This window comes from Oryzias latipes, chromosome 16 (assembly GCF_002234675.1).
Source record: "Oryzias latipes chromosome 16, ASM223467v1".
Lineage (NCBI taxonomy): Eukaryota > Metazoa > Chordata > Actinopteri > Beloniformes > Adrianichthyidae > Oryzias > Oryzias latipes.
The window spans coordinates 20,876,605-20,892,191 of record NC_019874.2 but is presented as its reverse complement, the minus strand read 5'-3'; the positions used below and the strand labels follow the sequence as shown (position 1 = coordinate 20,892,191).

The window sequence follows — 15,587 nt, the reverse complement described above, 5'->3', positions numbered from 1 at the left end:
TTTTAATCCAGATTTAACTTAATCCAACCGACCTTGCAAGCAAACAAAGAAAACAGAAAATTTGTTTGGCTTTTTTTTTTTTTTTTGCATCAAATAACCCTAATTAGAAGCTATGTATTATTTAAATGAGTTAATGGATTTTAGTATGTTCTTAAAGTTGAACTACAAACGTAGAAAACAGAAAATTGTTTAAAAACGTAGAAATAATTAATGAGTCAATGCTGAGGGCAGATGCTCTTTTGTTGTGCCTGTCGTAACTGTGTTTTCACACACAAAAAGATTAAAATAAGGCCCAGAGAAAAAAAAGAAGCAGCTTGAATAAAAGAAAACAATAAAGCAGGCTAACAGTTACCTGCTCCAGATTGCAGTTTAACAGCTTCATGTCGTCATGGTCTGTAGCTCTCATCTCTGTGCCGCCTGATTAACTGCAGCTAATAGCGTCTCCGCAGGGTGCCTGTGTTCAGACCAACCTCATGCCAGCTGGGTTAGGAAACCAACACGAAGCAGGAATAACTAAAGACCTGATAAAAATAAGTGTTACCACTTCTGACCTAATGTCATCAGAAAGAGAGTTCCACATGAAAGAGTGTAAACCAAGGCTGATAAGTGTTCCCTACTGTTGCATTTCAGTGGATTTGATGACCCGTTCATGGTGCAAAATTTAACAATAAAAGGCATTTAAAAAACATCAATGATCTATGTACAGATGTATGTACCTGTGATTTCATTGCATTCTATGCTACAACTGTGCAGACTACTTCCAATGAACATTATACTCCATGCTGGCTCAAGTTGATGAATAAATGTTCATTTTGACCTGATTTGTATAGTAAAGAAACTCCAAACCTGCTGACATTTCTAAGTATTTGCTATGCCCACAGAGTTTCAACAAATGGCTGTCAAAAATCTTGAATTCTCAAACAATCATTTCAGATGATATGAAGCTTTCCCCACGCCCGATACTGTGCTCGGGGGTGTCCTGATTGATGTTCATGGTCATGTAAGGAGGTGGGCCGTCATTGTTGGGATCGTCCCACTCCAAAGGAACAGTAGACTTGTCATGCCATTGCATCTCGCCATCATCTCCATCATCAACATGGTCGTCATCGTCTTGATGGGAGTCAAGATCCTGCCACCAAGAAAAAAATCATGAGCATCGAGAGAACTTTTTAATGAGCGCAAGCAAAAAGACAAAGACTGTAAAATCCTGTAAATGATTAAAAAAGCCTACGGAGGAAAGCAGCAGTCATGTTTTCCTCAGAGAGAGTTTTACATTTTTTCAAACTAACAGGATTTGTGGTTAAGCTCTGCTTCAAACAGTCTATTAGTAAAAAATAAGAGACTTTACGCAGCTATTCAGCATAAAAATTAACTCTGAGATACTGCTGAGCTTCAAATATAATGTAAAAGACATCTACCAGTGTTCAGTTTGATTACACACAAAATATTTTTAAAATATCTGACGATTTAGATGTAGTTTTGAAAAAATTGTTTCAGATATTCTGGATATTATAAATACTAGAACTGGCAAATTTAAGTTAAAGCACATACGTCTAGTTTACATCACTAAGAAGGACCAAGAAGTAAGAAAAAATGCTAATTTTAAAAAATATTTCAATCCCAAAACAGGCATTTTAAAGAATTTTAGTTCAAATGTAGGCTAGGGGTTATTAGAAGCCAGGATAATGATACGTTTTACAAAACATGTAAAAGTTGTTAGAGTGCAAGGTGTATAGTTTTGTTAAGACATGAATTACAAGAAATCTTATGGGTTTCCAACAAAATGAAATAAAGGATTTGTTTCTCCGAAGTAAAAAAAAAAAAAATTATTGATAAGAAAATCTGACTTAATTCTGTCTTCTACTATTCTCGGGTTTAATGCCAGGTTTTATTGGAATAAAGTTTAAGCTCTTCCAACAATCCCAGTTTTTCCTCTTGGGGTCTAGGAAAAAAACAAATCAAATCAAAATTTACATCTAACTTTTGTTCCATTTATTTTTAGTTTAATGAGATTTAAGTCTTGATTCTAAAAAGTCTTAACGTATAAGGAAAATGTGTGATTATTTGTTATAAGGACAGATTAAATGTCTGAAGTCAATTTAAACTGCAAACTAGTCAAATAGACAGGCAACTCAGCACAGTGAACTGCAGCTGTACTAGTATTCATTCTGAGCAAAACCACAACAAAAAAGAAACACTATTTGGATAATTATGAAATCGGAATAAAAAAAAAAAAGGAAATCAAAATGTCAAGAAACAAAAGAAAGTTAGACTTGTATAGAAAAACACCAACCAGAATTACAAATGTCATAGTTCTGAAAGTAACTCAAAATCCCACAAACAGGAATCTGACTGAAATCCTAGAATTAATAGAAAAACAACTGGAGACACTTTCCGGCAGTTCTGAACATCTCCAGTACTTTCATGCAGCAGGTATGCTCACCGTTACTGGTTCTGGGGCCTGGTTGGAGTAGTTCGGGCTTTGCAGAAGCCTGCCCCCTTCACTGGTGTACATCGTGTTCACTGGCTGAGGATGTAAACATCAACACATTAAATGGGATCCAATATTTGTGATATTTTTGCCATTTGTTTGGCAACCTCATCTGTTTTAAGAATCCATGTCTGCATTTGGCAAAGACTTACCTGGGACTGATAATTTACAGTCTTCTTAGGGGGAGGGGGCTTGTATTTGGGTGGACCGCTTCAACACAAAGTACAGAGTTGTCATGTTTTGAGTCAAGTAGAACACATACAACACACTTCATTCAGGAAAACAATTAGCAAAGAACAAAACAATATGCAGAGAGCTGAAGTGAGCCACAGATACTCACTCTCTGTTCATGATGGTGTTCTTGTGCTTGCGGAACACTGCAATGACTGTTCCAATGATTGCTATGATTATAATGACCCCAATGATGGCTCCAATGATGCTGCCAGTGGTGGGACCTTCAGCTGGGAGAGGTGTTCCTGGAAAAAACAAAGAGATTGGAAAAATAAGAGGTGCAGATGAATAAAATCTTCAATTTGATGTCTATCCATTTATTTCTCAGATTAAGTCCCACTCCAGCCATCTTTGGAGCTATTGTATAAGCACTCCCATTGGTCTTGTAATCAGGAGAATGCTGTTTTTAAGCTAAATCAAAAAACCTGTGTCGTTTTCTATGACATAGTTTCTGCAGAAACTACGTCACCTCTGAGTTGTGGGCGAGACCGTTGGTGTGGAGCAACCCTGACCCCCTTTCTCTCCCGTTTGTCAAGAGCTTTCTGCTCATGGGCTCTCCTGCAAGCTTACAGCCCCTCATACCCTTAATCTAACATTACTAGTCCAACAAAAATGGCGAGCAATATTGGAGCTATCTAGCCATGCAGTTGTGAGCCAGATTCCAGCTCAGAAGGGACGAAGATGTACATGGAGCTATTTTCTAAAAGTGGATGGATCAGAATGAAGCGGAGTAGGGAGTTTGTGGCTCGCCCAGCGTATTTTCTTTGTCAAAAATAAGCTCTTTTTCCAGCGATTTCCAACACGATTTTCAATGCAGTGGGTTTTTAAATATAGCTGAAAGGAATAAGATTTTTTTTTAAATAAAATTTAAATATAAATACAACAAAGGAGGCAAGATTGGAAGTTTGATACAAACAACATTTTAAGATTACACCATCTTCTACCTGAGGATTATTCGACAGAACGCACACAAAACCAAAATCTGCTGAATAAAAAAAGAAAGAAAGAAAGAAACAGTAAGCAGTTTTCTAAAAAGGCCAATTCTTCTTCCATCAGTAATGAAACTCTATAACACTGTTGCATTATGAGTTAAAATAGAAGGGGAAAAAACACCATACAGTGAAGCTGTGCTGCTTTCTCTTGTGAGGTCAGTCACCTCTGGAGTCTTCGCTGGTCGTCTGGCAGCAGCTTAGACCAAGAAAACACATTCAGACTCCAGGAACACAGTAATGAGGTTCTTACACGATTCTCCCTTTGAGGTTGGAATTCTGTCCTATATTGTATTGATCCAGAGGGAGAGTCAATGCCCAAACTAAGCAAGCCTGACGGAACATTTGCACGTTTCTTTCTTCAGCACATCACTGTAACCACTCCAGACTTACCCTGAATTCTAACTGATCATATAGAAAGAGACCATTAGATCACTACATCAATGAGAGTTGATCCCTAAAGTGAAATAAAAAGGGAGGAGAACGACTTCAGAGTGGTCCGAAAGCACGTGCAACACTGCTGCTCCAGTACAGCGATGTTGATTAGAGTATGGACTCACAAGGTTGATTAAGAAGAAGCAGAGGAAACATACAGAGGTTCCGCTAATGAACCATAAACCAGCTACACACCCGGCATGCACGCTCACACACTGTGTGTGTTTACTGAAGGTGTAGCTTGGCTCATTATCCTCCGTATTCCCAGGGGATTATGCTAATGAGTGGGAGGAAAAGGGCAGAGAAGATCTGAAGCTCATCTGATGAGAACAAACTTTGGTCTTAGTAATTGGAAAGGTCATGATTGAATCTTGTTAGCCTTCTAATTACAACTCTTTTCTAACAATAGACTGCTTTGAATATCTCCTAAATTCATTTTCATTCTTTCAAATGAAGAAGTGTCTTAGTGATCATGTCTGTTCCCCACTTCTCCCAAAGTGACCCTATCTGTAAACCCATGGTCAACAGCGAAGTACTGAAATACTGCAAGACATGCAATAAAATTTAGATTATAATCTGAATAATTAGAGAGAAAAAAAAGTTTATTCTAAAATATGATAAGCATAAGGCTAGATAAGATATAGATTTTTTTCTACTAGAATTCCGCTCTACATTTCTCAATGCAAATTCTTCCCCTGAATAGAGATTGACATATTTTTGGTGTGATGAACCAGTTCAATGTGTGCACTTTTATTTAATCGAATGCAAATATATATTTTTTTATTTTATTTTTTTCTTACTTTTATTTCATACCAAACTTAAACTATTACAAGAGAAACAGAGTAATTCACAAATAGGATTAAGTTAAAAACCACAAAGGTTTGACACATTTTTTTTTAGAGGTAATGAGAGTCTTGTGATTCAAAAGTAAAATAAGTTCTTGCATTCCTTAAGTGTTATTTATTTATGAATACCACATGATTTAAATAAAAATGTAGAAAATAGGAAGAAGAGGTAACTATCAAGAAGTTGGTTTCTAGTTATTTAGCAAATAAGTGTGCCTTGAAGTGCACAAAAATGTCCGGTCATAGATTTCTCTATACCGGTAGTTTCATCCAATAAAAGAAACACATTAATCTGCTTAAAAATTGACAAAAAACAAAGTAAATAGGTAATGCACAAGGAACCTTTAAGGACAACAAAGAAAGAAAACATTTGGATCAAATGTAAAAGTGTCTAATTCCAGATTGTTTTGAAGAAGGTTGCAACAAATTAAAGTCTGAGGAGGTCAATGCATGAAGCCAGGCAGAAACAAGAACAATATAATCTGTATATAGCCAGAAAAAGTCATAAATACCAGTCACTCTACACAGTCTGCTGCTGCACACACACAGACAATGGAGCTGAGATTTTGCATACAGAAAAAAAAAAGACTTTATGCTGTAATTATTGACAGTAAAATCTGTGGAAACCAGCTCACCTCAAAAGACACAAAGAGTTAAAAAATGTTATTTTGGTAAAAGTTTAATTTTTGGTGCAAAAAAATGAATAGTCTCAGTGAATTCTTAGAAAGGTGACAAACTCAACATTAGCGATAGTATAAACACTATGAACAGGAGTTGCAGTTCTAGCCAACTGATAAAGATTCAGACTGAGGCTGTTGTCATTTATTCAGGCATTGTGGTACTTTACATAATGGTCGCGAGTGGTCTACCTCCAGTCTAGATTTTTCTGCAGGAGGAAAATGCTAAATCAGGACAAACAGAAGCAGAAAATACACCTGCATCGTTGAGCAGCTGAAACAGTCTCTTAAAATCTATCAAAATTATTATCCATACAGTAAATAAAAGAGATCCCATATATGCAGATAATGTTTTATGCTTGGAGCATTGCATCTACAAATAAATAAATTAGATATTAAAAAAGGAATAGAGTTAGAATTTGACTTAAAAGAGACAAACACTTCTCATACATTTAGCTTAAATGAGCACAAAAAGGTACACCTTTTATACTTTTGAGTGATATTTCTACAATATGAAGTACCGTAGAATTGTAGCATATTTTTTCTCAAATAGTGTCTTCAAACGTTAAAAATTAATTCAGTTCATAATTAAATTGGTTGTAGTGAATCCTATCTGCCTCATGGTGGTGCTATGTCTCTTTAGGAAACCAGCCATAACTGACTAGCAAGCATTTTGCCTCAAAGTCCAAAGCCTACCTTGTCATTCTAGATATTCGGAGGTGCTCTCCTTTCAAAACAGAGTCTGTTCATCATCATACCAGCCTCCTCATTTTTATCTCCTTAGGTTTTTCTGAAACACTACACAAACTCGCACTTTTGCTGTGCTTCATCTAACAGGCATCATTATCCAACCAAAGTCATTTTCACTCAGCAGGTTTCAGGTAGAAAAGTTGTTCCTTCCCCTCCAGTAACCTCTGATGGAGAAGAAAAAGCAGCAGGATAAAAGGTCAGATTTAAGGATTGAGGTGCAGCGTTTCTGGGAGAAAGACTTGACTGGAGAGCGTGCCCTCTGCGTTGGCCCTGGACGCCAGCCATGTCTTGGTTTAATGAAATATCTCAAGAGTGTGTGTGTGTGTGTGTGTGTGTGTTGCGAGTCTGCAGGGCCTGCTTAAATCTGTACAGCTCTTTGCCAAGGACATACAGCCAGCCAGGCACTTACAGACACAAATGCATGAACACAACTTTGCATTTAAAATAAAAAAGCTGGCATCCTGTGTCGCATCCTTGTCACATAGCAATGCATTTACACAAGAACAGTAGTGTGCTATATGCCCCTTAGCCTCTGCAGCTTTCTCCTTCTAGATGGAAATGACTAGATGTTTACAAAAAATAAATGACATCAGAATCTGACATAGAAAGGCACACACCAACTAAATTATTTTAACAGAAAGGAGCCCTGAGGGCAGGAAGTAGTTTTCTCAACCGCATCATGTTTTACCTTTTCCTCCCCTCTGAAAGAAAAGATAGTCTAGAGTTCAAACTTGCTTATAGGGTTCAGCTCCATTCCCAAGAGCAGATCAATCCAGGGACTATTTGGTCAGAAAGACACATATTCCTTTCTGCGCAGGCCCCTTCAACCACGCACCCTTGCCTGCCTGGTCAGCCAGTCAACCATAGACCAGCACTCTCCCATGGGGCACGGAAGAGGAGGGGGAGCGGAGGAGTGTCGGGAAAAGGAGATGAGGCTGGATGGTTGGCTGAAGTTGTCTGAAATTACTGCAGACCTACTTCAGCAAGATGAAAATACCACCAGAATCTCTTGGGTTTAGGAATGCATGAATGAATCCCGGCCACACCTTGACAGAAAAATTTCCTCGCCATCTCCTGCATTCATCTGTGTGTTTCAAAGAAGTGTGAGGTAGAGTTAAAATAAATCTGAAAACATGATCAGCATTCTTTTATCTCTCGGTGCATAATGTGGAAACAGAAATATGAGGACTACTACACAAGAGAAGGATTGCTTCTGAGCGGAATCGAAAAGAATTAAATCCAAGAAACGCTGCTGCTTGGTGAATGACATTTAGGAGTGAGGAGGTGAGGAATCAGAAGAGGAAGAAAGGCTACAGGAAGAGCCAAGAGAGATGAAGGTTGTGATTAAGAGGCTGGCTTCAGAGGGATTTCCCGGCTGCTGCCTGCAACTGGCTGATCACACACAGAGGGGGATGAAGGAGAAAGCGGAAGAAAAAGATCTCAAATCTTGCTCTTTTCTACTCAATCCCTTGTTCTCTCTTCCTGTTTGTTTACGCCTCTCCCTGAAGGGATTAAGGGTTGACATGCTGGCCTATCCTCAACTTCCACACACGCGCCCGAGCTTTGGTGGCATTTATCATTTGCCTACTCTCCGCGTACTTCCATCACCCCCCCCCCCCCTTTTTCTGTCATTGTTGCTTCAATTTTGGGATCGGCTTGTTTCTCTCTGTATACACAACAGCGCAAATCTGCAGGGTCACCCCTCTGCATTGCGTGCACACTCGTGTTTTATTGCCCTCGCTGACCTGTTCTGCAAATCTATGCAGCACATTCCGCATGAATTTTTAGCACGGTAAAAGCCTCCTTAATAGCTGGAGTTGAGCAGATCTACAGGAAATACTAACATACACATGATGGTGATTAAGAATAAAAAAAAAAAAAACACAAGTACACTGCTAGTCATTGAAATGCGCTAAATCAATGACTTTTTAAGAAGCGACAGTTGACCAAATTCATCTAGACAGTCTTTGCCACGTGTCAGAGACATTATGAGATTATGGCTTGCCCATTTTGCCTTTTTTGATTTTGCGCTGCCTGAAATTCTTTCAATTCAGTCCATCGTGCTTTCTGAAAAAGCCAGAATTATCTAATAACATGAAGTCTGCCGTGTTTGATTCCCCTGCCATCAATAATGACTTTGTGGGAGCAAACATTTGATTTTAAATTCTCTTTCTTGCGAGTTTTTCTATTTGTTGTTGAATTGAGAGTAGAAACTTGGCTTTCGGGAAACATTTGGACTGAACTTGGTCTCACTGTCAAAGCCATTTCTACCAAAACACAAGCCTTTTGAAATCTTCTAAGACACTGGCTGCACAACCATTTACCACAGGAAAACACAAGGCTGTGACGATCGCAGCAGAGTGCCTGGAGATGAGATTAAGACCGAATGAATTGATGGCCTCTGAAGGAGATTAAGATAAAGAACAGTACATGTAATCTCATTGCTCACTGAGAGAAAAGAGAAATCCCAGCCTTTAAATTGTGGTGGTTAACCTGGTAACACACACACCCTATTCATCTGTTTGCCCATTCATGCAGGTCGATCCGTGAATACACTGTAATACAATAATCGACTGTGCAATAGGGAGCAAAAACAGCAGAGGAGGAGAAAAACAGGGAAAAAAAACTCAGTAAAGCTAAAAAAATAAATAAAATAAAAGAGTTTATGGCTGCATAGACAGAACACACACTGCCAATGACATGCACACCAAAAACCATACAACTATTATATTAGAAACGATACACCACCAACGCAAATGATGCAGCTTCTCCTTAATCACCTCACAATGTTAGCACAACTCACTTCTGCCCAAAACAAATCAGCAGTTCATGTTTGGAGGCGAGCTGAAACTGCAGCGACAGGACAGTTCTGACTCCGTTCACAGGTAAGTGTGTGTGTGCATACATGTGCATGTGTGACCCAGAGAAATGCTGTTGCCAAGGTCCTTTTGTCTGGGGAAATCAACAATGTTGGCCATTTCTAATCTTCTGTGATTCAAGAGCTCAACAGAGTGCATTTTCGCAGTCTGAGGATTACATTCATTTTACCGACTTATACTCAGTCTACATAGCATTAGTACGTTGGTGCTTCCACATCCTAGAACTTTAACAAGCCATGTAAGGGACAATCTGTGGATTCTGTGGGGCGCATGCTGCAGCCCCCCCTACCACTGAGAATCAAAGGAAACACACTTTTTAAGGGGGGGGGGGGCATAGGAAGGAACTCTCCTTTTTTTTTCTTCCTCTCCCTTCTCTCCGCCTCGCCTCTATCATCCCCTTCCATTTCCATCTCTTTTGGACAAGGTCGCTCTTCACCTCCTGCTGTCTCCCTGTCAATATTTACAGTCCACTTTACACTGGCACAGAGGAGGTCGGCTGCAGCCATCAGAGAAAGCGGGGGTGCATTAGCCAAATGTAGCTGTCCACTTACAACATGAATGATCTCTCGTACTACAAACACTCGGTTTCTTCACAAACTCATGCACGCGCACAGAGGGGTGCCGGCCTAAAGGTAGAGGTGCATGTAGCAGGCAGATGGCCGACCGGTGAGGGCTGTAAAAGTGCACGCCGGGTCGTCATTTCATCTATAGAGGTTCTGTTCCTTTAACGATTTTAGTCCCCTCAGAAATCAACCACATTAAAGCAATTATGATACATGATGTTGAATGGTTAAAAAGCCATTTGTTTCAGCACCATACCTACAATTATGAATTCTGACATGTCAGTGTAATAGTATTACCGCCAGTGATTCATCATGATACAGCAGCTCTCCCTGGACATACATCATTATGCTGCAAAATTAAAACTGCTGCCAGGTAAAACAAATAACCTTTCAGGATTTGTATGCTGGATGTCTGTGTGGCAGTTTGTCACAGAAATAAAATAAGGGGGAATAAGCATGAATAACCAGCTGAGTCACATGTGTATCACAATTACTGTAGGGAATTTGGAGGGATCAGCTGTTCATCCTACTCCTTGGCCAGGGGGGCTGCTGGTTCTTGTCCTCCGGCTCAGTCTCCTTGGTGGGGGTCAGGTGCGCGTGAGGCAGGTTTTTCCTGGGTCTTCTTCCGATGGTGGGGCTCTTGGATGCCTGGATCAGCAGAGGTGCTGTGCTGTCTGCCCTTAGCTCTGGGGTGTGGGGTGCAGGACCTCCTGCCTTTGCTGGAGTATTTCATGCGATCAAGGTTCACTCTAAGAAGCTCACATTCCTTCAACCTACCTGCTTATTCACGTTTGCACATACTTGGGCATGGTTAATGTTTTTACGCCCCTCTTCAAGAATATTGGTGACGCAAATCTCGCAAATCTTGTGTGTACCTGTCTGTATGCGCAAGTCTTGTGAGATAAAATCATTAATTTATGAATATACTTAAAACCTTTAAATAGCTGTGTGCAGACCATTTGTTGGTGTGTGTTGGTGTGTCAAAGTGAGAAATAAGTCACGCATTTTACTTATGACACTCTTATGTTATGACTCTGTTATGACTCTGTTGACTGCTCCTCCCTCTATCTCCCCCAGTGACGTGCAGTCAGGAGAGGCAGGTGAGGCTGTGCCTCACCTGTCATTATGGGAAGAAAAGAGAAAAATAAATTCAATTATTATTATATTTAAGTTCAGTAATTTGTGCTTTGCAGTCATTTTCCATTTAAATGTATAATTTTTGGGTGTTTTTTCTTTTCAAAATCGCTGAATTTCCGCATTTGCCGTTCAGATACTAAGAAGTGACGTGCGATGAGGCACCAGCCCGCTGAGCCTCACCTTGGATTGCGCAATACCTATGCAGTCAGTCGGTACTGCTGTCTCTCTGTATGTCGGTTCAATCACTTGTACTATATGAGCTGAGTTTACATAATTTAACAGACGTATATGATGTACAGTGTTTGTTTTTATAAATAACTGTGAGGGACGTGTTTCTTGTGCTGAACGCTAAACGCCGGCAAAAAAGCAACTGGGTGAGGCCAGAAGTCCCCGTGCCTCAAGTTAGGGGGCGCCGATGAGCCCTGAGATTATGACGCTAAAAATAATAGAAGAAGTGATAGCAAGCGGCAAGTCATTTTCTTCAGAAGGAGCGGCATATGGGCTTTATTTACAAGTAAAGGTAAGATGATAATAAGGTTTGTGCTTTTTTCTATGCTGCAGTTTGTATATGAAAAAACATGTTGAAATGATATTTTAAACAAAACACGTTAACTGTTGTCAATTAAATGGTGAATAAGTTACTCAGTATGGTTCATATGTTTGTAAATCTGATTGATGACGTCAGTGCCTCACCAGCCATTAACCTCACCGCACGTCACTGATCTCCCCCCTTATCTCCCATCTCTAAATTCCCACTCTCTCCCTCTCTTTCCTTTTTTTGGTCCGGTCCAACAAGGAGCGTGTATAAATATAATAATTATAAATAAAGCTTAGCCTCAAATACAAAAGGGGTTCATACAAATCTACTCCGTTAGTCTAAATATCCGTAAACCCCTATTATAACAGTAAAAACTGTCCAACACAAGAGGGTCCAATCTGCTTCCTCAGCCGTTGGACAGGACAAGTTCATGAAAAAAAGGCGGGGAGGAACTTTTCTTTCTGGAGAGGCTGGTGTTGGTCGAGACAGCCTTACAGCTGCATGGGAATGACAACAATATAATCCCAGATGATGAATTTGTGAGAAAACCTAGTATAAATTAATTTCTTTCCCACGAAAAAAGGAGTAAATTAAATTTAAGGTCTCACTCCGATCACCTTTTGGTTTATTTTCAAAGTGTCCCAGTGGTCTTTTTAATTACGATTTACTGCGGCAGGAGTTGTGGGTGGAACTCTTGGCACGGAGTTAGCCCACCCCCATTTCACTTCATCCATCCATTTTTTACACTTTCTCCGGGTAGCTCACAGCCCTTCACAACCCTATAATAATATTACTGGTGCAACAAAAATGGCGAACAATATCGGAGCTATCCAGCCGTACAGTTAGGAGCCAAATAAAAGCTCAGATGAGGAAAACAAACACGTGCATGGATCTAGAAGTCTACAAGGGGATGCATCCGAATGGAGCAGAGCAGGCAGTTGTGGCCTGCTTGTAGCACCTACATCACTGCTACAACAGCATTTTTTCATTTGCTCATTATTCACAGTGATTTGACTAAAGACATTTTCAGAAAAGCAGTTTTAAGCTTAATTGTGTTGTAAATATGTCTTTATCATGAGAAAAATGCCACTAGAACATGTTAAAAACACCAGCAACACAATTTTCATTGGTATGGGTCTTTAAAGGAGTGGCAGGAACATTCAGATAAGCACTTTTTGGGACTCTTGCAGAGACTGAAGTCCAATTCCAATCTGGTCCCACTTGCTCTGAGAGGAAGAGCAACTCTGTTTGGAGTCATACTGACAGCCGTGGGGGGGCTAATGAGGGGGTTAGGGTAGAAATACATGGACAAGCCCTGAGAAGCTTTCGCCCTTCTCAGACAGAAACAGCAACTTCAAATCATCACCCGCCAGCATCAATTTACACGTGTCCATAAACTACAGGAGGCTCATCATTTCAAATTTCATGTCAGCATGAGGACATAAATTATTTTCCGAAAGCCTCACATTTATCCGCATTCTTATTTGCATTACTTTCTTGTTGTTCAACAAAATTGGCTATTAAATAGTAAGAATCTCATCATTTTTTGATGATTTATAATTCCTTAAATAATTAAAATCTACATTTTTGTGCTTTCAGTTCCCATTAATCTCTGCTTTTTAAACATCCCAACATCTGGGCTAGACTGGAAGCTACAGATCTAGTTTTCCTGCTCATTAGGCACTTATTAGAGTTTGCATTTACAAAAATAAAGATGTGTCAAAAAAACTGCAAATGCGTAACTTTATTGAGAATATCAGTGTAGCATTAAATAACGAATCCACCTACACAAACAAAAAGGGTTGCAGCTGTAACACGTTTTCATAAACTGCAAGTGGCCACCCACTTCTAATGAAATGTGTTGTTCAGAAACTGAACAGGGACAAGGAAGCTATTGCTTCTACACTTATTATATTACATTTATACAGAAAAAATGGGGAAAAGTTACAGGGGGAACTGACCACAGTCAGGCAATGTTCTAGATTTGCAAAAAAATTGTACTGTAAAGTACAGTAAATGTTCAATCTGAAAATATCCAGCAGCCTATTTTACCCCATCATGCCTTCAGGCTTTCTATCCATCTTCCCAGCATGCTTTCACAACTCTCCACAATCCTCGTTCCTCCTCCTCGTCCTTCCCCACCAGTGTCACCTCAGCCTTGAGGCAAAGCAGTCAGGAGCAGCTGGTATGTTTACCTGGCCTCCTTACCACGGCTAACCTCTGGCTAAAAGAGACTCTCACCTCATTACTCACTCTGCCTCGGACACAACCTAAAACCCTGACATCCCCCTAAGTTTCTCCCTTCAAGATGCCGCTCCACCCTGGATCACATATTTGCAAGTTATTCAGCATCCTGCTGAGCATAACTGTTGCATACCACAGTAAAAGGGGGATAAAAAAAAAGTTGAGGACTTTGCTGAAGCTCTGTTCTCAGTTTTTTTTCCTTCCAGAGTCAGAGTTGTTCGCTTCTTTCAACTCTCACAGACTCGCAGGATTGTGCTCATCATGTCACCCTCCCACCAAGTTCCCCGCACAGACTGCCAGGAAAGAAACAAGGAGGCGCAAAAGAAGAGAAAGTGCCAAATGTATAGAATAGAACTGAGAAGAGAAAAAATAAAAGCACAACTCAATCTGGGAGTGAAGACATGCAGGAGTGAGAGAAAGCATGGTACATGCATGACAAGTAAGGCAGAAAGGTTCAATAACACAATTAGAAGACACATGCAGAATCTTCAGTTGTGTGCACCTGCTGCATTATTGACCTCAAACTAGTCTTACTAAAAGAGCCCGAGTCCTGAGAGTGCAGTCGCAGTAATAGGCCCCCCATCTCTCCCTCAAATGGCCTCTCATCAGCTACTGATTAATGGCACACATGGCTATAATGGTCCTGTGCAGTCTCCACATTCATTCATCCAGTGGCCCTGGAGACAAACCACAACACAGCAGGCTGTGGAGAAGCCCCAAAACGGTGCTCCAGACAAACCCCAATTCAAATGCTCATTAAGGCAGAAATGTATTCTATTGGCATTCGGTTATGCATCGTCACTGTGAGCAAGTGGAAGAAATGAATGTAAAACAATGGGAGATGGGAAGGTGGATGAGAGGAAAATGTTTAGTTCAATTTGTTACGGCGGGGAGGAGGGCGTTTCCATCATTGTTTAAGTGTGTCTGATTGTTATGTACTGTAGTCACGAAGTCCTGGCAGTTTTTGCATTTGTAAAACGGGTGCACTCTTATCCTGGTGGGAATAAAACGCACACACCAAGTATTGTTCAACACCTGAAATATGAAAGACTGTCTTCCGTGATTCCTGTACACATCAGAATTCTCCCCGGTCATCAGTCTGTCTGTTCCACAGTTCAGTCGACAACATCACACTGGAGTGCAGCTGTGCCTGGCCTCTTTAACATGCAAACACAAAAACAGAAACGTGAGCATGAGGGCCGGCGGGCATACTCGTCAAGGCTTTGCATAAAGCATAGAGTGAAGTAATGCACCAACATTCACACTGATGCAATTCTGAGTGCATTAGCGCAAATGCAAATATTCATGGGCACCCTGCAACACTCACATCAGGATTGAATGGCACCAGACTGCTCTACATACGTCAGATGACATTACACACCAAGTAGCCGGTGTTTAAAATCCTTGCGGCATCAATAATGAATAAATCTGCATTATCATCTTCTGCCGTGTATTGAATACACTACGGGCAATGCTGCTTATCCCATTGTTGCAAAGCAAAAGCTCATGTCCCTTAATGGAAATACTCCATGTGCAGATCCTCCCAATTTCCAGACATGAGCAAACTTCTCAATCTCCCCCAGCTTCCACTGCTGCTGTCCTTCCTCCTCTGCGAGGGGGCGCCTGTTTATCAGCGTGTGTACGTCTCCCCACAGCACCATTTATGTTGGAGAGTGTTTGTTTGAGCTAATCAATAATCTTCCAGTGAAGGACTTTCAGTCGCAGATTGGAGCCCAAATCTAAGTCAGCGTGAAAGACGGCATGACAGAAACACTTGCTGCTCTGCCTGAAGGGGCTCAGTGTGACAC

General features: G+C 40.5%; 1 protein-coding gene across 1 annotated transcript in view; it reads right to left on the bottom strand.

The window, feature by feature from the left end:
- Window positions 1-70: 70 nt before the first annotated feature.
- Window positions 71-15,587, bottom strand: part of nectin2 (nectin cell adhesion molecule 2) — a 79,208-nt gene continuing 63,691 nt past the window's right edge. The window contains exons 7-10 of the mRNA XM_011485486.3: window positions 2,832-2,967; window positions 2,644-2,701; window positions 2,444-2,527; window positions 71-1,129 (exon numbers count right to left, since the gene is read on the bottom strand). Of these exons, the coding sequence (XP_011483788.2) occupies window positions 917-1,129; window positions 2,444-2,527; window positions 2,644-2,701; window positions 2,832-2,967 (491 nt within the window). The 3' untranslated portion in view covers window positions 71-916. The remainder of the gene's footprint in view (window positions 1,130-2,443; window positions 2,528-2,643; window positions 2,702-2,831; window positions 2,968-15,587) is intronic.